This window comes from Neovison vison, chromosome 6, assembly GCF_020171115.1.
Source record: "Neovison vison isolate M4711 chromosome 6, ASM_NN_V1, whole genome shotgun sequence".
Taxonomy (NCBI): domain Eukaryota; kingdom Metazoa; phylum Chordata; class Mammalia; order Carnivora; family Mustelidae; genus Neogale; species Neogale vison.
In genome coordinates this window covers 208,136,725-208,160,667 of record NC_058096.1, presented here as the reverse complement: position 1 = coordinate 208,160,667, position 23,943 = coordinate 208,136,725, and the positions used below count along the sequence as shown (strand labels likewise).

Below are 23,943 nucleotides of genomic sequence, written 5' to 3'. Positions count from 1 at the left end.
GGTGACCTGAATCCCTCTCTGAACCCTGAAATCTGAAAGGCATGACACACCCACTAAACTGGGCTTCCATGTTCTATGAATCCTCCCCCTGCTTTCCCCTCCAAATGTGTATTGTCCAAACCAGCGTGGCCATAGAGTCATCAGGTATTGAACAGGGGAGCTGCCTTTGGGACCCCCAGGGTCTAGCATGTCATTCCCCAGATGATGATATGGAAGCTCAAGAGAGAGGAAGTATCCTGCCAAGGGCACACTGGTGGGGTGGGGTGGAGTGGGAGTGGGGACTCCCTACTACTACTCCATACTGCCCTCCGGGGGCGAGCACCTGTCACAGCCTCCACCGCATGGACAATGGACAAGCAGAACTTCACAGGGAGAAGCGCCAGCTCGGGTGGTGACAGTATTGCAACATTACAGAAATGTAACATTTATCCAGCAGCAGCTGAGAGTTCTACACACACACACACACACACACACACACACACGTTACCAGCCGTGAACACAACCAGCCGTGAACACAAGGCTGCTCTTCGGAGGACCAAGACTATTGATGCCGCCTGCTTTCTGCAAAATTTTATATTGATCTATTTGCTACCCATTTTGCGAACCCATTTTTTTGTAAAATATAAGGCCTCGTTACATAGTCCATGGAGGGCCAATATCTGCGAAGCACCCCATTCTTGTTATATCATTTGATCTTGACCACAGACCTATCAAATAAGTTTGTGATTTGGGGTTTGGTTTTTGCCCCCATTTTACGATAAGGCTTGGGGACTTTCAAAATCTTGTTCAGAGCCAAGTGACAAACGATGAAGCTTGGGACTTAGCCCTGGAGTATATCTGCAGAGGCAGGTTCTTAATCATTGCCTCCTGACTTGCACACACAGGATGAACTTGAAGATTTTTTTTTCATGATTCACTGTCCCGGTTACAATAACCAATTGCTGGGCTCTGTTGTGACACAAGAGCATGGTCCTTGTGTCCATGGTGGGTGGTTACTGATTGCTGGGCTGTCTCTGTGCTTTTATGGCTGTCCTAGCCATCCCCTCCTTCTAGTCTATTCTCCAAGCACCAGTCCCTAGCTTCATGACCCTGCTTCACCCTTGGCTTCACCCCTAGGCCGCTGAGACTCTGCTCTAGACAAGGACCCCGGGAGCCAATTTCATTAAAATTTTATCAAATAAACTCTCCCTAGGAAAGAATCACGGAATGAGTGGGTAGGAGTTTGCTGTTTCCCGAGCAGATATCATGTGCTAAATTCTGGGTGCGGCTGCCTCGTGTGCCCCTCCCCCACAAACCCATTATTCAGCCCATTGCACGGATCTGAAAGCGGAGGGTAGGGCGGGGCTTCAAGCTCCCGCGGTCTGGCTGCGGAGGTCACGTGCTTAGCCCTGTGTGAGGCAGCCTCGGCAGGTCTGGGGTCTCCGCCCTTTTTTAGACCACAGGCTGAAGTTTCTGATTCTATAGTGGAGGAAGTGGAAGACCCCCAGAGGGCGCTCTTGAGGCTCAGGGTGCTGTCCCCTGGGCGTTCAGCTCCCGAAGTCAACAGTTGAGGTTTTCAGATAAGTAACCAACCACCAAGAAAGCTCCCTGTGACTGCATATGAGATTGTCATATAGTCCTGAACCTGACCCTAGGCCACCAATTATTGCTCATTTTATGTGGACAACTTCTCAGAGCCGCAGACAGACTGTGTCCTTGGAGGCAGGATCTCGGCTGTCTATGTATCTGGCATAGTGCAGGCAGTTATGAAGGCTTGCTGGTTTGAGGGCTGCCGCGTAGTCACTAGGTGGAGGAGATTCATTATGAGGGGCCCCAGGACATACCCAAACCCAAGGAAGATGGGCAACAGGTTTAGCTCACAGGTGAGCCCACAAGTAAAGCCCGTTAGACAATCAGTTGTTTTCATTTGCAGAAAAAAATAGTACAGGGTGGGAAGGTGAGTTATGGGTGTGAGCTGGGAAAAGCACAGGGGACGGGGGAAATGGGTAATGGGGACCACAGGGTTCTTTGGATGCATTCCTCCCTCAATTTCAAGTTGGCTTCAGTGGCTTTGATTGAGGACAAATAGTAAGAGAATCAGAATCTCTCCCATTTTCGCCTTGCCATTGATAAGCCCTGTGGTCTTCTACAAATAAATCATGGGCCTCCGAAGCAGCAATTTCTTTCGGGAAAATGAGGGATTTTGACTCCATAAACGCGAATGTTCTTCTAGTTCTAATATCCTTCAATCCTATTTTCTAACAGTTTCTGTGTCATTGGATGAACAGAACACAAAAGACGTAAGTGTAATCCACGAAACCCATGAATAAGCGCTCAGGCCAGGCATGTAGACGGCAATCTATTTCGAGTTCAGCTGAAAAAGAAGAACTGTTCTCTGATTTTTTTTTCTTTTTTTCTCCCAGGCAATATACTTATTCACCAAACTCCGCCTCCCCCTTTCACTACAAACTGTGCATTTCCTACTTTTATGCTGCCTATATGTTTGATTTGCACAGCTCAGCTGGTCAGAGGAGCTGAGACATCCGTCCCCCTACGAGAACCCTCCTGGTAAGTCACTTTTCAGCCACTTTGCCTGTTAGTTAGCTCTGCTTCTGTGATGAGTAAAAGGGCTTACAGGAAACCCATTAGACAAACACCAGGTGCTCCTTGAGCTATCTTGAAACATAATCTTTGAGAGAAGAAAAGAGTTAGAATTTAGAATGAGTTTCAGATTGTGATAATATCAAAGATACAGAACACGATTGTGAATGAAAGATTGTAAGGGATCAATACTAGAAAGAAAGGAAGAAAGAATGAAAGAGAGAAAAAAAAAAAAGGAAAGAAGCTTCATCTTTCAAAAGAAAGCTTTTCAAAGGAGGTGATTCTTGGCCAGAATCTTGGCAGAGATTATAGATTATAATCGGGTAAGAGGAACTGAAAATCCCCTCCCCCTCCCTGGGATGGGATGCCCTCTGAATGTGTTTCCAAGCAGAAATTGTATCTAACTCTAACTCTTCTGTTTGTTTTCACCCCCCAAAAAGGGAAGATAAACATTGTCCAATTAATGTCCTCGTACAAATATCAAATTAAGTTTCCCTTTAATAATCAGTTCCACAGCACATTTAGTGTAACGATTTTTGTTCTGGCTCAGAATTTAAGGGGAAAGTTTCTGTGTGCTCCTCCCACTGCCTAATCTGAGATCCAGGAGGCTTAAAACCCACAGGGATTAAAGAAATTTCTCAATGAAGCAATGGGACTGAAATTGACCAGGCAAGGCAATGTGAGAGCAAAAGTGAGAATGGGAGTCTAGATTTTACAGCTGGCTGCTAGCTCCCATGACCTTCTCAGGGTACTCGGGCTTCAGCCCATCTCGTTCTGACTGTATTGGGACACCAACCTGGCGATGCCAAGTTCTAGTTCTCTCACCAAGACACGAGAGACCAGAGTAGCTGGTGGATAAGAGCACAGGCTGTCTGCCTTCCAAATCAGTTGCCTCCTAGCTGTGTGTCTTTGGGCAAGTTCTTCAGCCTCTCTGTGCTTTGAGGTTCTCATCAGCAACATGGGGCAATAACATGACCTGACTCCTACAGTGACCTTGAGGATTAAACGAATGAATGTGTGTGAAGCTCAGAACAGCTGGCTGGCCCCCAGAGCGCCCTGGGGAGCCGTTAATGGTTACTAGCACTCTGTGAATGCTCTCTGTAAGCTCAGCCCCCGGGGAAGGGCAGCTACGGCATAGTAGATTGTCAGACAGTGTGAGACAGCACCCGGCACCCGAGTCAGTTTCTTGAAATTGTGATCAAAGCTACCTTCTCTCCACGCGACCACGGGGCACCAGATCTTATTTGGTTAGATGACGGGTTTGTGAATTTCCCCGGGAGTCATGCTCTCCATCGAGCGATCAGAGACACCAGCGGCGAGCCTTTCCTTTCCTGCAGAAGTCCTTTGTTTTGGCCACAAAAGGGAACTCAGTTAAATGTGGAAATCAAGGCACCAATGTTGAAAGCCTGTGGAGGTCTAAGACAGTTTGTGCTCGTGGTGGACCGCTCAGAACACTCTAGGGCTGAGTAAAGGAGCACTTTGTTCTTAATTCCCAGGGTCGAGCGAAATGAATGACTCCACACCGACTCCATACTATGACATCGATTACGGGATGTCAGAGCCCTGTCAGAAGACCGACGTGAGACGGATCGCAGCCAGGCTCCTGCCTCCGCTCTACTCGCTGGTGTTCGTCTTTGGTTTCGTGGGCAATGTGCTGGTCGTCCTCATCCTCATCAACTGCAAAAGGCTGAAGAGCATGACTGACATCTACCTGCTCAACCTGGCCATCTCCGACCTGCTCTTCCTTCTCACCATCCCGTTCTGGGCCCACTACGCCGCGGACCAGTGGGTCTTTGGAAATAGGCTGTGTCAGATTTTGACAGGGCTCTACTACGTAGGCTTCTACACGGGCATCTTCTTCATCATCCTCCTGACCATCGACAGGTACCTGGCGATCGTCCACGCTGTGTTTGCCGTAAAGGCCAGGACGGTCACCTTTGGGGTGGTGACGAGCGGGGTCACCTGGGTGGTGGCCGTGTTGGCCTCTCTCCCCGGGATCATCTTCACCAGATCCCAGAAAGAGAGGTCTCGCCTGACCTGCAGCCCTCATTTCCCACCCACTCAGTACCATTTCTGGAAGAACTTCCTGACATTAAAGATGACCATCTTGGGTCTGGTCCTGCCCCTGCTCGTCATGGTCGTCTGCTACTCGGCCATCCTCAAGACCCTGCTTCGGTGCCGAAACGAAAAGAAGAGGCACAAGGCGGTGAGGCTCATTTTCATGATCGTGATTGTTTACTTTCTTTTCTGGGCTCCCTACAACATCGTGCTTCTCCTGAGCACCTTCCAGGAGTCCTTCGGCCTAAATAATTGCAGCAGCTCCAACCGGCTGGACCAAGCCATGCAGGTGACGGAGACCCTTGGGATGACACACTGTTGCATCAACCCCATCATCTACGCCTTCGTGGGGGAGAAGTTCAGAAACTACCTCTTAACGTTCTTCCGAAAGCACATCGCCAGACGCTTCTGCAAACGCTGCCCCGTCTTCCTGGGAGACGTGTCCGACCGGGCAAGCTCGGTTTACACTCGATCCACCGGGGAGCAGGAGATCTCTGCCGGCTTATGACCTGGACTTGTCTTTGTACACAGCCTGGGGGTGGGAGTGGTTCTTTTGAAAAGGAATGTGCTGTCATAAGAGGGTCTACAATTCATCCATCCATCTGGCATCTCTTTTAAGTACATTAGATCATTGGAAGCCATCACTTCCGGAGAGCCAAATCAATATATGCTGATGACAGCGACCTTCCCATCTCCGTTCTACACACATTAACTCATTGGCACACTCTCCCTTCACGGCGGAAGTTCATTATTTAAAAAAAAAAAAAAATCCTCGGAGAATTGCTGATTCTTGAGTGTGGTTGACCTGAACAGAAACACCAAAATTAATCAAGAAACGTATTGGATAGTTTCTCACCTCCCGGAGGCAAGAGGGGCAGATTGCAAACGTGCTTAAAGCAGGTCCTTGTCATGATCAGTTAAGAAAGGACGTCTTCCAAGTGCAATCTGCCCTCCAAGGTGTGGTTGGTAAGATCCACAGATGTTCAGGACCAGGTGAGAACAGAAAGAGCATCTTCAGTGAGAAGGGGATCCTCTGCTGGGAGAGGGGAGGGAAGGTGAGTTCCAAGCTGCAGACCCCAGACCTGGGGAGTGGCTCGGCGGCAGTGGGAAGCTTGGTGTGGGCTGGGGAAGGCAAGGTGAGCCCGGACCGTGGAGAGTGTGCACAACACCAGTTGTCAAAGCCAGAGCAGGGAGGACCCTGGCCACTGTTGCAGTGAGCTCATTGCATGGCCAAAGGATGTTCTGGAAAAGTGAGCATTTAAGGCAGGGAGGTCAATAACACGCAGGCGAGGCGAGGGGACATCTGTGTAGGTCCAGGCACCAGGGATGGGAAGCGGAGAGTATTTTCACAGCACGTAGGCTGTGAGTCAGGAGAACTTGTGATGGATTTGGGTTGGAGGTTAAGAGGCAGAGGGAAGACGGACAGAACCTCCAGGCATCAAGCATGCAGACTGGAGAGATGCCCTGAGGAAGACTTCACGCATGTGAAGGGAATGAGGTTTGGGTCAAAAGCAGGAGGGGCTTGTGGAAGAGGAAGAGTCTGGTTTCATGACCTTGAACACAGCCCTCTGTTGACAAAACCTGGGCTGTCTCTCCATGGGTGCTCCTGCCCTGACGGCTGTCCTCCCCAGCCCGGTTTCAACAACGGGGCATCTCCGGGAGGCTTGGAAACACTAGACTTAGGAACGTGTGAGCTTGAGATCCAGGAACACAGGAACATTCAGGTGAGGACTGATTACATAGTTAATGAACCTATCAAGAAGAGCTTTCTAAGCACTGAGCTAAGAGACCCTGGGGCAGGGAGGGGAGCCCGAATGAGTACATCTCTGCCCTCCCGGGGCATACCACAGCTTCAACATTGTCTCCTGGGTTCACCTCTCTGTAGGCAGAGGACAGAAGGGACAGACTCATTTGGAAACAGCCCGCCTCCAGCTTGGTCAGCCGCAGAAAGCACCATTTCCCGACCTTTGTGTTTCAGGCTGAGTGTGGCGACTTCAGACGCTCCTTCCAGCCGCCTTCTCCATCGTCCCCGAACACTAAGGGATCTTTTCATGTCAGAGAGACAGTCATGACTGTTCTGAGCTGCAACTTTTATTATTTTGTACCTGCCTGAGATGGTTTTGGATCTGGGGCATGGCTGAGACCATTTGGGGAGGGATCAGGCGATGGCACGTAAAGGCGTGAGAGTCACTCAAGGGTAAAGGTGTCAGAATAGTAAGAGGTGCTACGGATTTTTCTCAAGCTCTGAAAGGTGAAACTTGAGAGCAGGGGTGGCAACCGGGAAGCACCCAGAGACACTCTGAAGGTTGTTTCAAGGGCATCAGTTTCCTATGACCCTAGCCTCTGGGTCAACTCAAAGACATTCTGTATCTTTGTGTACGTGTATGTATATATCCTACATATCTGAGAATCTTGTGTCTATGGAAAGTTACAAATTGCTTGGAAAAAAATCCTTACCCAATAAAAGCCGCCCTCTAAAATGACTGATCCATCATTATCTCAGACACAGGAATATCTCAGTCAAGGGAAGCCTAGCTTATGAAACTGTGAAAGCACTTTGAAAGTAGTTGGTTTGGGAAAATTCCATAGGTACACACAGAGAGAGAGAATTACACTTCTTTTTAAATATCTGTAGACGTTGTCCCCCTCCCTGGGTCAGATTGCCAGAATAATGTGTTTGAAACTACAGCCTCTCAGGGTTGTGTTTCTGGGCAATGGACACTGGAAACCTTTTTAACTTCTAATTTAATTCTACTACCAGAGCCAAAGACCTGATGCATTTTTAAAACCCGGAAAATCAATGTGTATTTAAATCCATGCCAGCTGTCTGTTTGACGGTGAAGAAGGCCTAAGGTCATAGGTTGGTCATTTCTGTCATCCTAATTTGCAGACACAAGAGGACTGAGGACGGCTCCTCCTGAGCTTGCTTTTCTTTCATTTCAAATCCCTTCCAAACACTGTAATGTTTGTAATTGCAGTGGTGACAGTTTTGTCACTGACATTTGGACGTCTGGGCATGTGTCTCTTATCCACAGAGAGGACAGGAGCTCCGGGAAGAGGTGATGGGTCCGGGTCATATCCACGGTTTGGGGCCGGCTGGTTTTCAGGTTCTCACCTTCCAGAGCAGGTCACCATCCTCCCTGGAGGTCCGTGGAATGAGCAGAAGACAAGGACAGCCAGAGCTGGCTCGTACGATGGCTTTTCCCTAACAATCTGAAGGACAACCTTCCCCCCGTGAGTCGAAAGAAGGCATGACCCAAGGAAGGGCGGAAGGGGGCTGAGGCCAAGCAGAGGAAGGGTCTAGGGCACCTGTTTGTCGTCCCCACAGTCCTCTCTTTGTGGGGCACTCTGTGGCACAGCCCTCCTCTGCCTCAGCCTTGAGACAGACAGAGTTCGGACTTATTGGGACCTTTGGGGTCTGACTTCACTTACCATGTCCTGAGCGAAGGTACCCTACCCTCAGCCCAGAGGCCTCTGTCATGGAAGGGGTTACATATGTGCTATGGATAAAGTCAAAGATAAATTCCTCCCCAGCAGGGAGGAAAAAATGTGCAAATTCATAAGTTAGGATTCTGCTTACACTTGTATTTCAAGATTCTAGTTCAAACACCTGCAACATTAGGGACACCTGGGTGGCTCAGTTGGTGAAGTGTTTGCCTTCGGCTCAGGTCTTGATCCCAGGGTCCCAGGATCAAGCCCTGCATTGGGCTCCTTGCTCAGTGGGGAGTCTGCTTCTCCCTCTACCTGCTGCTCCCTCTGCTTGGGTTCTCTAATTCCGGCAAATAAATAAATAAAATCTTTAAAAAAATAAAAATAAACACCTGCAATGAAACTGCAGTGCATTGGCCTCGCCACTGTTATGATAAAATCAAGCTATTTTTCTGCATATGGTGCCGTATTTCTTATTTGCCCTCAGTCTTCTAGAAGCATTCTTTTACAAGACTTCTTTTTGGCTCCCTGTTGTTACTACTTTATTTTGATTATAAGTTCTGTGCCACTGTGGTTCCGTCATGGGTCAGGAGCTTGGTTTTGTTTCTTTTTCTTATGGTGGTACCCAGTTTTTTAAACACTTTATTTTCAAACTGGAATCCAAGGGACAGACCTTCAGAGCCAGTAAGAACCTTGGGCTACACTGCCCCCCTGTGGCCACTTCGGTAACCAACAAGCGCGTCCGGCAGCAGCGCCTGGACCACAGAGCCTGGAGACTGGGGAAGCTTTACTCTTGGCTGTTTCACGTTGGCCTCTGCGGCACCAGTCCTGCTGTGGACAAGAGGTATTTCCACAGCAGCTCCGCGTAGATAATGCTCGGCTCTTTCTGTTTCTGAAGAACGCCTGCACTGGGAATGAAGGTCCCAGTGGCCCAAAGCCAATCTCCGCAGATCACTGAACCCACAGCCTTGCAACAAGGCCACAAAATGTTTTGTGACGAAGCATTTTTCACAGCCCATAAAATGCTCCAAGCCCCTCCCCTATGTCTCTCTTGTACAACCAGTCATGGTCTCCAGTACCGAGTGTTTGAAGCAATGAAATATGATCGCCAGTTGGGCGGCTTCCTTCTTTATTCACACTTCCCTTTCTCCATTCCTGTCTTCTTCACTTCTTTCGGATCCCTCTTCTGGCATCACATCATGTGAAAACAGAAAGGTTGATGAGGATCCGTCAGCCCGACCCTTCACTCTCTGGAAGAAGAACAGACCCCACCTCCCACCCCATCCCCAGCCCAACCCCCACGTGCCAGACGTTCTGACATCAGAGGTCTGGGTGGGCTCGAGCACCAGGCCAGGTTTCAGTTCTCCTGCAGTTTTCCGTCCCACCTGCTCAGCCGGCAATGTGCGGTGGAGAAAAGCAGGAGGGAGCCGTTCTGACTTCCGGGCCCACCCCTGGGATTCGGATTTGCTAGGTCTGCAGAAATCTCCCAGCAATGTTAAGTAGAGCCAACTTTGAAAACCGCTGCTTAAAGGCTATCAAACCAAGCGTGCTGGAGGGAGGCTGCTGTCCCGCGGAGGATCCTGCGGGGCCTGAAAGTGAGTGGCACGCGGGCCAGGGAGGGTCTGGATTCGACTCCTCGATTTTCACATGCGAAGCATTAACTGGGTCTTCCTGCAAGCTTGTCTTCAAAACCTGTGAATCTAGACCTAATTGGCAGTATAAAATCTCTGTGTTAGAGGCTCCAAGTGTCTTGCTTTCGTTTCTGGTTTGGGATTATGTTTCAACCCGTCCATTCCAAGTGAAAAGTAAATTAAAAAAGGATGGGTCATCTGGCACCCGTGCGGAGCTTGGCGGCTTCAAATTCAAGACAGGATGAGTAGAAATAAGTAAAAATGGTCTGTTTGGGATGTTTTACAAATGAATATCGATTTTGCTTACGTTGGCAAAAGAATTCTCCCTTTCCCCCATTTCCTAATCCCTCTAGGGAGCCCTCCCTTTAACTGTGTCCAGTAAAGCCTTATTCCAGAAGACCTAGAAAACCCTCGAAGTCTGTGTCAGCTCTGGGTGGTGCAATGATAATTCTGCAGAGAAAACAACAAGGTAATTTTAAAACAGCAATAGCTCGTATTTACTCTATAATGCCTGTACTTGGGCGCCTGGGTGGCTTCGTCAGTTAAGCGTCTGCCTTCCACTCAGGTCCCAGCGTCCTGGGATTGAGCTCCACGTTAGGCTCCTTGCCCACCGGGAGCCTGTTTCTCTCTCTCCCTCTGCCTCTCCCCTGCTTGTGTTTGCTCTCTCTCTCTCTCTCAAATAAATAAATAAAATGTTTAAAAAGTAAATTAAATGCCTGTGTTTTGGTTTATATCCATTAGCTAATATTTTTCAAAACTCCCTTTCAAGAAAATTACATTTTTTTTTTCCTTACAGATCATCAAATCAGGACTCTGTTGATTGGTTATCTCACTCTTTCCTGTAGGATAGAAAGTGGAGCCTACTTGAAGTCCAGCCTTGAGGCTGAGGGAGCTTGGGGAAGTGACTCAGAGTCAGTCTTAAAACCTCAGAGTCCCTTCTTGTGACTTGGGATACTACCTGCCTGATAACTAGGTCAGGACGGAGTAGCTAAACCAGCCCTATCCCGAGGAACTTTCCGTACCGATGGAGATGCACTAGGACAGCAGCTACCAGACCAGAGCAGAATGTGGTTCATATGACTATAGAACTTGGTTTTTAAATTTTATTTCATTTTAATTAATTTGAAAATATTCAATGCACGTCTCAATGGACAGTTCAAGGCTGGTATACAATAAGTAGTCAAAAAACGTCCGTGTAACTTGGATCGTGGCATCAAGGACTCCTAGGCAAGTTTCTCTGTGCTTCTAGACTCCGTTTCCTCATCTGCAGTACTGGGGCCCAGAGTAAGCTGTGCTAGCTATGTTTGCGCGGAGGATGAAATGAGAGACGGCGTGTGGCACATAGGAGTTCTCCTGGCTGGCAGCTACTCTCCTGATAATATAGCTATTTCCTCTTTCTATTAGAACTGCGCTCCCCCCAAAGAATGTTCCTCAGGGTGGTGGAATGGAAGCTGCTGGGTACGTGGGAGGGTTCTTGGGTGTGAAATCAAACACCACGGATTGAAAGTGCCTCCCAACATTAGGGCGTGGTGTTCAATCCATTCGACCCTGTGTAGTGTCTTGGGAAAGGCTTTCGGAGCGGGATGTGGGGGGCGGGGATTAATCTGACAATGTAATTCTGGCTGATGCAGACCCTGCAGCTCTAAGCAGGCTGGGAGATGGGGGGGGGGGAGGCGGGGGGGGGGGCAGACCAACTCCCCAACCCCGCACCCCCCCACCCCCGGTCTGGGATTCCAACAGAGGCTGACACACCGGAGAAGCAAGACGGGAAAACAGTCCACTTGTGCGTTGACCGTGTGCAGCCCAGGTTTAGCATGCATGCAAGCATTCATTCATTCATTCAGCAAATGTTTATGGAGGGCCTAGGCACCGCCGGCAGGGGGCGCGGAATAAAGGAGCTCGCCAGGGGCTCTGTGCCCTTGAATGAGGCTTGCTCGGAAGCCCGGTGGGTGGAGCCTAGGAGGAGCAAGTACGCAGGCGCAAACAGGTGCCTAAAGTGGCCCAGCAAAGATGAGTGGGACATGACAGTGCTTTATCTGACCATTTTGTAAAGAAAGCGTCACTACAACCTCTTCTTGGTTCCACGCACCTTAAACAGCTTACGCAGAACAGAACATACTCGTTCCTTGTTCTAGCACCAGCACCGCTGCCCGGAAGCGGCGTCCTCCAGAGCTGGGAAGAAGGCTGTGATGTACAAGACACCAGTCTTCTTGAATTCTTGGATCTGGTTCTTAGTTTCCCTGTCTCCGCTTTTGCTTTCAGCTTGTTTGTACCGAAGGGAGTCGGTGAAAATCTCCTTCCCACCCCTGCTTCCCTCTACTCGGCCATCCATCCAAAAGGCGATAGAATTAACACTGTCTTATCAGTTGGGAGAGATTTCCTGCGTATATAAACAAGATCACATCTCTACCCTTATCCCCCGAGTTTGCACCAACGCCAGTATCATATATCACACCTTGGGTTTTTTACGCTCTCCGGCAACTTTCTTAAATTCTCTGTGCCTCACTCTCCCCGTCTGTGGAATGGGGGTAATAATGCCAACCTCACTGACTGCTCCAAGGAGTAAATGAACTAACATAGGAACTTGCACGTAGCCACTGTCACATGACAACCACTCGGTGAATTTTAGCTGTCCTCCACCATGCAGATTTTATTTTTATGCAAGTGAATTTATTAAATGTTTCTTTGGTTTCTGGGTTTTATGACATGCTTAGAAAAGCCTCCCCCCCCCATGCTGAGATTGCAAAAAATCTCCCATTTTTATTTCTAACATTGTTATGGCTTCTTTTTTTAAATCATTTGTGTTCCTCTTTCTGGAACTCATCTTGGAGTATGGAGTGAAGTGGGAATCCCAAGGGTTTTCCCCAGATGACACACGACCATCCCAAGACCATTTATGAAATAATTTTCCTATTACTTAAAATGCCATTTTTATTCTATTTTAGCCCCCCCCCCATGTCTGGTCCTATTTCTATATTTCCAGTTGAAGGACTATATCCCCGGGTGTCATTTAAAGTGTTTCATTCCTTAGGGCAGCCCCTCCATGTGTGGGGCAAGTCCTTCCATTGATCCACATGGGGCATGTGGATGGGAACATTGATCGGTGGGTCAGGGACTGTCAGTCAGACCCGCTCAAGTCCCCCACCAGCCCCCAAGTGCCGTGGCAGTGGTCACAAATTAAAAAGGCTGCCTACCTCCCACACAGAGTACAGACGTGTGCTGCTCAAGGTGAGTCCATCAGATTCTTGCTCCCAAAAGCAATGACCATCAATGCACCCCACAGTGCCCAGCAGTGCTGGAGGAAGGCCTTAGGACCATTTGGGGAGAGAGCTATGTCCCAAGGCAGAGCTGCTGGGGTCCCATCTTTCCCAAGGAAAGACACTCAACCATTCCATCTATTCTATGATCAACCCCAGGAATGTTCCAGCTCTCCCCATAACGGCTAGATGAGCCGAACCCTCACTAGTACAGATCTAAACCCCCCACTTCTCCCACACTCAGCAAGAAAGAGTTTTCCCCTTCCTCCTTTTCAGCTGCCGCTTTCTTTTTCCAGATGAGTTGATGGGTTTCCACGCACAGATTGTTTGCCAGCTGTTGGAGGTCGAATGTGTGTTGGCCGCCCCCAAAATTTGAATGTTGAAATTCTAATACCCCATGTGATGGTGTTGGGGAGTGGGGGGTGGGGGGGTGGGAGGTGATGAGATCATGAGGGGCCCCTTCCCTTGTAAGGAGAGACGAGAGAGCTTGCTCCTTCTCTCAGCCCTTCCCCTGTGAAGACAAAATGAGAACAAGGTCATCTGCAAACCAGGAAGTGGGCTCCCACCAGACACCACACGTGTTGGCTACTTGATCTTGGACTTCCAGCCTCCAGCCGTCTGAGAAGCGTATGTCCGTTCTTGAAACCATCCGCCCGGCCCCACCCAGGTCTGCGGTAATCCCATACAGCCGTCCCAGCCAAGACGCCAGCCATTTCTTCTACTAGGTGTTTGTCTATCCCCTGGGAATTTGCTTTCTCGAGGGATCTGATGATAATTACAAAAGAATACTGCTTTGGGAAGATGAACCCTTTTTTACCCACCTCGTGGTACTCCTACTCGATCAAAAACCCCACTCCCTCCTTCACGCAGCTCAGAGTTAACGAACAGATGATGGTGGAAAGGGTCACCCATTCGGGACTTGCATGTTAAGGGGGACTTAGTGATTCACCTAATGTTGATTGGGAAGCTGGCGTGCTGGGGCTAGCGCCCAGCATGGCCCAAGTCCTGTCTTCAAAGGGTGGCAGGAGTCAGGGAGCCAGATGGTCGCCGTGAAAGTGAGGGGCACCCCCTGCACCAAGGCCGGCCCCCCAGCCCAGAGCCTGGGAAGCAGGAGATGACTGAGGCCTCACGTTTCCATCAGGCCCTTACCTGGTAGCACAACGGAAGCTAGTCTCTGGGCAAACAAACACTCCCTCACTCTGAGCTCCACTTGTCCTAGAGCCCAGACTTCTACCTCCCCTTCCTAGCATCTTGAGTCCCATCCCGGGATGCAGGAATCAAATTCAGGAGGTACAAGGCTCGTCGCTCCCGGTGCCCCAACTCCACAGTTGATTGTTCGGGCCGGGCGGGCATCCACCGGGGCATGCTTCACCTCCAGTGGCCGTCCAGCAAGGTCTGGCCGAACCTGGGAAGAGGCCAGCGATGCTGCCCCACATCCTCTGATGCACGGAACAACCCCCAACAACAGAAGCTTCTCCGATCCAAATGTGGGCAGTTGCTACCAGAAACCCTATCTGGTGTCTCTGCCTTGCTTGAAGTCTCATCCAGACGAGCCTGGGGGCTCTTGGGAGGCTCAGTCAGTTAAGCATCGACTCTTGGTTTCAACTCAGGTCCTGATCCCAGGGTCGTGAGATCGAGTCCGGCGTTGGGCTTGGCGCTCAGTGTGAAGTCTGCCTGGGATTCTCTCTCCCCTTCTCCCTCTGCCCCTCCTCGCTCATCCTCTCTCTCTCTCTCAACGAAAAAGAGGAGTCTGAGGCCTCTAAGGGACTGGTTTAGGCCTCCCACCTCCAGATTGCTGCAGCTTATGTGTGGAACATTCTGGATCCCTGGCATGGCCATGGGAGCCTGGCGTCCTCAGACACACTCTCTTCCTCCTCATTCATGCTACTCCTCCACTTCCATGGCCTTCCTACACCTGTGGCTGCAGGACACGCCCACAGAGAGTCCCACGGGGAGCCAGAATGCCATGCCTTCCGACTCCCCAACCCCACCGGCAAGGTGCCCTGAGCACACAGCCATGCCAGGCATCTTTCTGAGGGATCCAGTTTGGAGTGGGAGGTAGCGGTCCTGCAAGGAGAAAGCGCGAGGACCAGTGTGTGCGTGTGGGAGGAACTGCAGTGCAAGCACTGTGTGAGAAAACACACTGGAAACTTCCTGGAACCCTAAGTGCTTTTGCGAGAGCAGTAGGAGAGAAGGAAAGTAGGAAGAGACGGGATTGCAAGCTGGCGGGTGGAGGGCAAATGCGGCCGGACCTCGCACAGAGTGCTGAGGAGTGTGGGCCAGCGGCACGCGGGGCTTGAAGCCAGGGAGTCAACGCAGACTCTGGACGGCTAACTGGCCCCGGAGCAGTAGGCACTGGAGGACGGCAAGGTTGGAATCAGAGCCCCGAGGCCAAGGTTGGGCTGTACTCCTTCTGGGACACAGCAGAGGCATCTGCCAAGGTAAAAAGCTCTGGGTAGAGACAAGTGAAGGGATCTGAAAGCTATGGGGGACGAGGACTCATCAGGACTTGGACTGAGGGAGTGGGGGAAGCAGGGAGGGCAAGACTAGGGCCCCAGCCCAGGGGGATGCAAAACACTGGCTTCAGGGGCAAGTTTCTGGACAGATTGAGTTAGAAATCCTGGGGGCCATCCAGGTGGCAGTGTCAGGAGGAGCTGCCTTGAACTCAGCAGAGCACGTGCATGGAGACCCAGTTAAAGGCAGTGGACCCTGTGAGGGTGGACAGATGGCCCCAGACGGAACCAAGAGGAGCGCCCAGGCAGTAAAGGAGTCCCAAGGAGAAGGAAAAGGTGTGCCGGGAAAGGCAGAGTCAGTGCAGAGAAGAGACCTCTGAGAGGAAGAGGAAATGTCAACAGTGTCAAACGCTGCAGAGATATGAAGCAAGGTAAGGGCGGAAAAAACATCCCCTGACTCCGTGACGCAATCAGAAAAGCAAGATAACTTCATGGCCTCTGCCTGTCTCTTCCCGAGCCGCTGACTCACAGCCAAGGACAAAAAATCGTGCTTCCGCCTCCCCCTGGAAAGGCACCACTTTCGTACCCAAGTTCTGGACTGTCCAGGGGGGACAGGACCCGCCTCTGTGGTTGTAAGGTCCTAGTTATCTGGTTAGGGGCCCTTTCCAATCACCCTTTCCAGAGGGCACAGCTGAATCCTTTGGGACGGGAAAGGGATGCGGGGATCTGGAACTCTGAGACAGAGACGGGAGCCCCAGGGTCTGCCAGAGACTGGCTGCCGAGCCTCTGGGGAGCCTCAGGGACCATCCGTGGTGGGGCCACTGGGCAGGGAGGCAGCTGAGCCTTCAGGGTCCAACAACTGGGGCTCACCGCGGCCACCAGGGCAAACCCTGCCCAGTCATGATGGAATTTTGTTAAAATGAGAATGCTACTCGTTTTATTACTTTTTACCTCTGCTCATAAAAAGAGATTTTTTTTCCATCTCTTTTAAATATGGTTGCTCTCAGACCAGTGACTGTCCAACCCGCCTGAGCCCATGGAAACAGGAGTGTGGCCACTTGGGTGGGGAACAAGAAAGAGGAAAGAAAAAGGAAAAAGCTGGAGGATGGGGCCTGGGAGGGTCCAGTTCCTCTTCAACTCTGTTTTTCACTCACACGCCAGTGGGTGAGTGACCGCCAGAGGGGTCACGTAGAGAGAGTGAGTGGTTTGCCTTTGCTGCACGTGATTCCTCGGGCACGCACGAGGGCACCCAAAATGGCTCAAAGTCTTACGACATGGTGGTTTTAGAAATTTCGCTCACCGTTCCTTCTCAAGCAGGAAATTTGTCAGAAACCTAGCCCATGCCATGGGTGCTGTGGGGTCTGCCCAGATGCCCTCCTCAGGGTCAGTGCACCCACCCTCCCAGCTGCTGGGGACAGGGACCAACCTCAGCCACTGGGGTCTGCCTTCTCCGGGCTCTGTCCCTTCCCAGAGGACAATTAAGGCCCATGACCAGCTGATGGAGGGTTGCAAGGGCCTGGCCCCCTTTCCCTCCATGTGGGACAGAGCTGAAGGACCATCCCAGGCCAAGAGCTCCTCACGGGGTCAGTGGGGGCTTCGAGCCTCTCCACGCTGGGGTCTGCTTCTCCCTCTGTCCAGTCCTGCCCCACCCACTCGCTGACAGCGGTGCCCCCCGGAAGCCCTCCCCAGCCAGGCGTCAGCCTGCAGCTGTCCTTCTGAGCTCTGGACTCCCAGGAGTTAGATGGAAAATGGTCTGGTTCCTCATTTCAACTTTCTCTTCCGCAGAAACTCAGAGGCTGATAGTAATAAAATGTCTCCCCCCTGGGTTCTGCTGTCTTTGCCTTGCCCCATTTCTAGATATAGGTGGATGGCCGCTCAGCCACCTAAAGAAGACATTGGGAGGAAGAGGGAGGAGAGAAGAGGCTGTGCCCCGCTTCACCTGGCTAACTCCCACTCAGGCTTTCTGCTTAGACAGCTCCTCCCATGGGACACCATCCCGGGTCCCTGTGGACAGGGCAGGTGTCCTCGCCCACGGCCCCCCTGGCTCCCGTGTGCTTCCCCCAGCACAGCGCCAGACTCCCCAGATCGCGACCCGTTATGTACCTGCCCAGCTCCCTTTAGAACATCAACTCCATGAGGGCAGGGGATGGGTCTCTTTGCTCACAGTTTTCCCCTGGGGACTGCAGAGTTCCTGGAACCCAGGAGATGTGTCCTGCAGAGTCTTGCCTAAAGCAAATGGCACATTCCAGTAAGGCAACTGAGGAAGGTTGGTCAGAGGATTCCTCCTGAGATTTAAACAGGGGTAGGGAAACCCCAGTGCACTGAGCAGTGCCCGGTGCAGGAGAGAAACGGCCGCCATTCCAACTGCTAGGAACAAGGGCCAGAGTAGGGGGAGGGGCTGCCTAAGTCAAGGTCAAGAGATAGACCAGCCCCACCAGGAAGGAACCAGGGTAATAAACCTCTTGACTTCAGCCTCTAACCTCCTACCCAAAGCCCCCATTGGCCAAGCCCAACTGAGACTCCGAGGGTCAGAGGGTAGAAGCTCTGCCCTTAACAATATTTGCCCCCAGGACCCAAAGCAGGCTGGAAGGGGATGGAGAGTGAGTACAGAAGGGCAGAGAGGGGGGGATTTACCAAACAGCAGACACTAAATGCCTATGAAATGAATAACATTTTTCGACAAATATTCCCTGAATATTCACTTCATGGATATTTATTATTTTGATCACTGTCCGATGGAAACAAATCAAAAGGCACACACCCTAAGAGGCTGTGGAGCCTACATCCAACACAGAGCAGACAGCAGGACCTTGGGCTGTGTGTGACAGGAGCTGGTGCAGAGAGGTCCCTGCAGAAAGCGGCCCCTGGGGAGGAAACTCACCCACAGGTGGGGACGATAAGAAAGCTTAGCTGGCTTGGCCTTGACTCCAGGTGGTAGGCGGAAAATCTCTTAAGACTCCAAAACCCATCCTTCGTGCAAATATCAAGTTCGATGTTATCATACCCTCAAAACGGGAGACCCGGAAACTAAAATTCAGCTCAGGCCACGGATGACCCTCATGGTCCTGGTGGAAACAAATGCAAAACTCCTCCGGAAGGGAGTGGTCCCACCTCGGGCCACAAAAATCTGCTGCAGGACCAGTAATTCCCAATAAAGGTGAACTCATACGGAGCTACAAAACACACGAGGAAATATGGGACCAAGAGTGGCAGTGGGCAGGCTTCCCAAACCATAGGACTAGAACCCTGAAAGACTGGGTTAAGTCATTAGTTGATTCGAAGTATCTTTACACAGAATCAGAGCACCTGGGTGGCTCAGTTGGTTAAGCCGCTGCCTTCGGCTCAGGTCATGATCTCAGGGTCCTGGGATCAAGCCCCGCATCAGGCTCCCTGCTTGCCCTTGCCCACCTCATGCTCTCTCTCTAATAAACAAAACCTTAAAAAAATTTGTTTTCACAAGGAATCAAAATCCTTAAAAAAAAAAAAGACTATCACTACCAGAAGTTACTCAGTGTGTACAAGGGCATATTTGACTTCTGTGGAATCTGTCCTATTGCCCTCGCTCCGCACGTTGTCTTAGAATGTGCGAAGTCCAAGAAACCCTATTGGAATGGGAGGGCTTTTACTCAGTAAGTGTTTTTCCTTTCTTTTCCTAGGGACACATACTTCTCTTCTACCCACTTCTCTCTGACGGGAGAGTATTAAGATAGTTCTCAGGATTTGCTGATTCTCGCTCTTTCTTCAATACTGTGTCTGTAATAGGATTAGGTTTAGACATCGCTGTAATGCACCGCATTTCAAGGTTTTGGCACAAGATTGTTCAGTTGCTACTGGTAGCTTTTTAGAATTTTTATTGAAGTGATTTGATAAGATACCAGAGGAGAGCAAGCCCGATGATCCTGCTTCCCGCTGCCATCTTTACTGGAAAACCCATACTAATGTTTCTTAGATTTCACAAGGGTTTCGAAACCATTAAGCACGGCTTCAGCTTGGAAAGCCCCAGATATAGTGATGTTGATGTATCGTTGGCTTCACTGCGAGCAGGGGCATATTGGTCACTTCCTGCTCACGGGTGCTTCACAGAGCAGTGATGACATTTCAGCACAGAAGGGTGTTGGGGACCCTGAGGAGGCCAATATCAGCAGAAGGGTCTGGAACGACACCAGCCTGGAGGGGACTGAGTAGAGAATGAACAAGGACAAACTAGGATGAATGGATTTGGACAAAGAATGAAGACTGCCTGAGGAGAGGGAGAGTATGTAGTTAGAGCTTCAGCGGGGTGGGAGCTGTGGGGTTCCGGATGGGTTTATGGTCTTTAGTTAAAGGAGAGACCAGAGCATTTCAATATTGTGAAGAACGCAGTTGAGGTTGGACCTGACCGTCAGAAACAGTTGCCGGAGGTCAGACGGAGTGTGGTCCACAGGGCAGGAGGAGAAACGAGCGTCTGCTCTCCGAGGAGAAGCTCTGTCCATGGAGGGGGAAGGAATTGGAGATACCGTGATGACGTTTGAAGCTGGAATCCAGGGAGCGGAGAGAGTTCTGAGAAAAGCAGGAGATGAGGCCACCTCCTGAGCAGAAGTGAATGTGGTGGCGGTGAGAGTAGGAAGGCCCTCGAAGAGTTTTAGGGGGCTTGGAGTAGCCGACGGAAGACAGGAGAAGGTGACGATTTAGGACACTCAGAAGAGTGACTGGGGAAATGAGAAGAATCTCTGGAGGCTAGCGGAGCCTGGAGACCACAAATTAGTGATGGGTCTTCTCTTTGTGGCTAAGTGGTTTTAACCAGCTATCCTCAGAAACACATACTGAGAGGAAAATTGGAAGGGAGAAGGGGACGGATGGGTTGATCTAAGGCAGGGCTTTAAGGGAGAGCAGGGTATAGATCAGAGGGTGGCTAAGTGATAGACTAGGCTCTCCGCAAGATGGGAGGGGTGTGACTACCCAAGGCTCTTGCAGGCAGAGCTAGAAGACTCAAGGAAAGAGAACAACCGATGGTGGGGAGTGAATGGAGGGAGGAGGGTCAGAGGGGTGGGAGCTGTCATCAGGAAAATGAGCTATTTCATTTTAAGGGTTCAATGGTGGATCGGTGTTAACAGACCTGAGTGAAGTTGAATTAATGAGTCCATGAAAGTGATGACCTGGGATCTGAATGGGGGTCAGCTCGGGCAGGTAGGTCTCCAAGGGCGTGGAGGAAACTGGGGTGAACAGAAGCCTGTTATCCATGGTACACAAGGCTAAAATGAAAGAAGAGGGCCATCAGGCTGGTGGTGGAGCAAAAGGTGACAGAGCCAGAGAGATGGGGACTCAAGGGGTCTCCTACATACCTGGGAGCAATGGTCAGCAAGTGGCACTGGGGCCAGAGATGTCGCCTCCTGACCCCCAAGTCTGAGGTAGGCATGAGAAGAAAGGAGTATCCTCAAGAGACAAGAGATGCTAGGAATGTTCTGGAATGAGTGAAGGATGTCAGAAGGAGCATCTGCCCTGGAGTTCAGGTTCCAGAGGTGCAGAGGAAGAGCATGGGGAGAGAGGAAACATTGAGAAATGAGCCAAAGGCAGAGGAAGCACAAAGGAGAATGTTGATGGGAACCAAGACAAGGTACACGACCTGAGCAGTTGAGCAGGATGGGGGCATGATGGCAGTACCTGGTCTCCTGTGTTCCAGAAAGTTCCATCCTGACAGGCCACAGGTAGATGGTGGACAAGACTGTCAGAGAGGGTTAGGGTGCTGCAAAGTGTATCATTCTCCAGCAAGCAAAGGGCTCATGACTCCAGAGACGGATGCCCTCCTTCCAAGACTGTGTTGGCTCAGCTCCTTCAAGATGGGATGTGGTGTAGAGGAAGTGTATTAGAGGAAATGTCTCTGAGAGATTGAAAGGGAGCTGGGAGAAGCTGGGAAAACCACCAGATCACAAAGTGAAAAAGAGAAGAAGGGTGCTAGGCTGGGGAAAGTGCCAGCCAAAGTCATCAGAGCCCACCTCCCAGCACTGGGCCTGTCCCCACATCCCTAAGAGGGTCACTGGCTGGAACAGCCCCTGGTAGTCATGGCCTTGGCATGAATGCGAGGATGTTTCAGAATGCAGCAGCTGGGACCCTTGGTTACTCCGCTCCCTTCAGAGATGAAGACGTCCTTCCCCATGGCCACAGCAAGACACAATAACACACGAATGTCAAAGGCAACACTACTCAAATTATGTTCTGCAGAGCCCTTGGCCTGTAAATATCTGTCTGAGAATAAGAAAAGGGGGTTCCATGATCCAACAGCTTTGGGAAACACTGAAGACTGTTTAAAGTGCCGATTCCACATTAAAACCTGTTAAACCCCTAGGGCCTGCCTGGGTCTACTTAGCCATAGTGACTCCATGTTGCCTAGGTGGCCATTTTGTTGTTTAATAAATGCCTCAGCAGTTACTGATACCAGTTCTGGGTAACCGTTGCTAAAACACTTACCTAAAACAAGGCCATTTTGTTGTTTAATAAACGCCTCAGCAGGTAATAGTATTGGTTCCGGGTAACCGTTACCACAACACACAGGTAGGAGACATCCAATCAGCTAAAGCCACATACGTAGAGGTCTCTGGTTGTGCCCTATAAAACTAGCCTGTAAGACCAAAGGGGGGGTCGCTCTCTTTGGAGGCGGCCCTGGCCGGTCAGTCTGACTTCTAATGCTTGGCATAGAATAAAGCTTTATATAACTTTCACTTTGTCTCAGTCTCGTTCTTTTGATAATGGACCCAACACAGACCTTCCCTTCCTCATGGAAGATCACCATGCCTATTAGCACATTAAGAATTCTGGGACGCCTGGGTGGCTCAGTTGGTTAAGCAGCTGCCTTTGGCTCAGGTCATGATCCCAGCATCCTGGGATCGAGTCCCATATCGGGCTCCTTGCTCGGCAGGGAGCGTGCTTCTCCCTCTGCCTCTGCCTGTGCTCGCTCGCTCTCCCTCTCTCTCTGACAAATAAATAAATAAAATCTTAAAAAAAAAAAAGAGTTCTGAGAAGTCCTGTAGTGAAGACACTTGCTTAAATTTTTTTTAGTTTTGCTCTTTTTCAAACGTACTTGGGCAAAGTCTCCCCCCGCCCAGATTTTCTCTTTTACACTTTTTTTAGCACACTGTGTAATGATCAGAGCATGCACCAAGAGAGGCTTTTTTAGATACAGGTAACAATTTTCTTTCAGTAAGTACATAGAAAATCTGTGTTTCAGAGTTGATTATCACTACGATCGCATTTTGAAAGGATCATTCCCCCTTTGCTGCCCTCCCAGGAAGGCCAGCTACTGGAAGGACCAAGCACTGAGACGGAGGGTTAGTCATTAGGCATTCGGTGGGAGAAAATGTGGAAGCAGGACAGATACCCTCAGAATGCTGAAAATTACAACACGTGGATACTTGCCCTTTTCATCTACCACTCAATGCCAAACAACTAATCCAACAGAAAGCAGGCATCTAAAAGCAGTTTTTGCACATTTTTCATTAAGAAGTGGTGCTATTTAAAAATTATAATAGCTGTTCTTTGTGAATATCACTATTATAGATTATTTTTCTGTATTTCCCAATTTTTCTGTAATGTAATATTTTCAAATAAAACTTAGATTGATAGATAGACAGACAGATAGATAATCTGACAGCACTGATATTTGAAGAAGTCAGTTTAAAAGATAGATTAAATTATCATCATTCTAAAATTTTGAATACCCATTTTCTCAGTATCAAGTTAGATCCCTGAGAAATTCGCCATGTTAGCAATTCATCATCCGGGGATGCTGGCAGCCTTTCACTGAGTTAAGTTCAATCTTGGCTATCCATCAACCTGCATCCAGTTGAGAGACAGAAATCACACCAGTAACGTGAACAAAGAGCATTTACTATGAAGAATTCCTAACTAGTAATAGGGGACTAGCTATAGGACCAGCAGACATAAGGAGCCGTCTCTAGGCTAAGACAGAACACCCAGACGCTTTGAACACACTTGGAAGGTGCCTTCCCTCCCAAGGCTGAGCCTCAGACCTTGTTGAAGACGGTGCGAGTACAACCCACTGGGCTGTGTGCTTTCCAAGCTCCCTGGTACAAGAACTTAGTAAAACAAGAAAAGAATGAGATCGTGAGCGTTAATTATCAGGCCTAATACCGCGCTGCCCTTACACACACCTGTCACCATGTTTTCTCAGACCATCTGACACAAAATGTGAACCCCTGAACCATCCCGGCCCTTCCCATCCTCCTTCCTGTTTTGCTTTTCTCCGCAGAACATCCCTCCTCCTACCCTGCAACTTACGTACTTATTCTGTTTTTGTCTGTAGGTCGTAAGCTCTGTGAAGTTCAGACCCCTTGTCTGTATTATTCACCCAGCCAGGCACCTGCCAGGCCCGCTGTAACAAAGGTGACTAGCTGAACCAATGCACTGAATGAAGGAATGATCTCCGAGTACAGGAGAATAAGAGCTATAGCTTCGGGGCACCTGGGTGGCTCAGTGGGTTAAGCCGCTGCCTTCGGCTCAGGTCATGATCTCAGGGTCCTGGTATCGAGTCCCACATAGGGC

The 23,943-nt window shown here is 50.1% G+C and overlaps 1 protein-coding gene across 4 annotated transcripts; it reads left to right on the top strand.

The window, feature by feature from the left end:
* The first annotated feature begins 2,424 nt into the window (after window positions 1-2,424).
* On the top strand, window positions 2,425-7,174 carry LOC122909492 (C-C chemokine receptor type 5). 4 transcript variants are annotated; one of them, XR_006385155.1, is made up of 3 exons: window positions 2,425-2,547; window positions 4,077-5,631; window positions 6,617-7,174. XR_006385155.1 is itself a non-coding variant. In XM_044253728.1 (2 exons), the coding sequence occupies exon 2, from the start codon at window positions 4,088-4,090 to the stop codon at window positions 5,144-5,146; it is 1,059 nt and encodes a 352-aa protein (XP_044109663.1). In that variant the 5' UTR covers window positions 2,425-2,547; window positions 4,077-4,087; the 3' UTR covers window positions 5,147-7,174. The 4 variants fall into 4 exon arrangements, 1 of the variants encoding a protein (XP_044109663.1); XR_006385154.1 differs by having other exon boundaries at window positions 6,524-7,174; XR_006385153.1 differs by having other exon boundaries at window positions 4,077-5,693; window positions 6,524-7,174.
* Window positions 7,175-23,943: the final 16,769 nt, after the last annotated feature.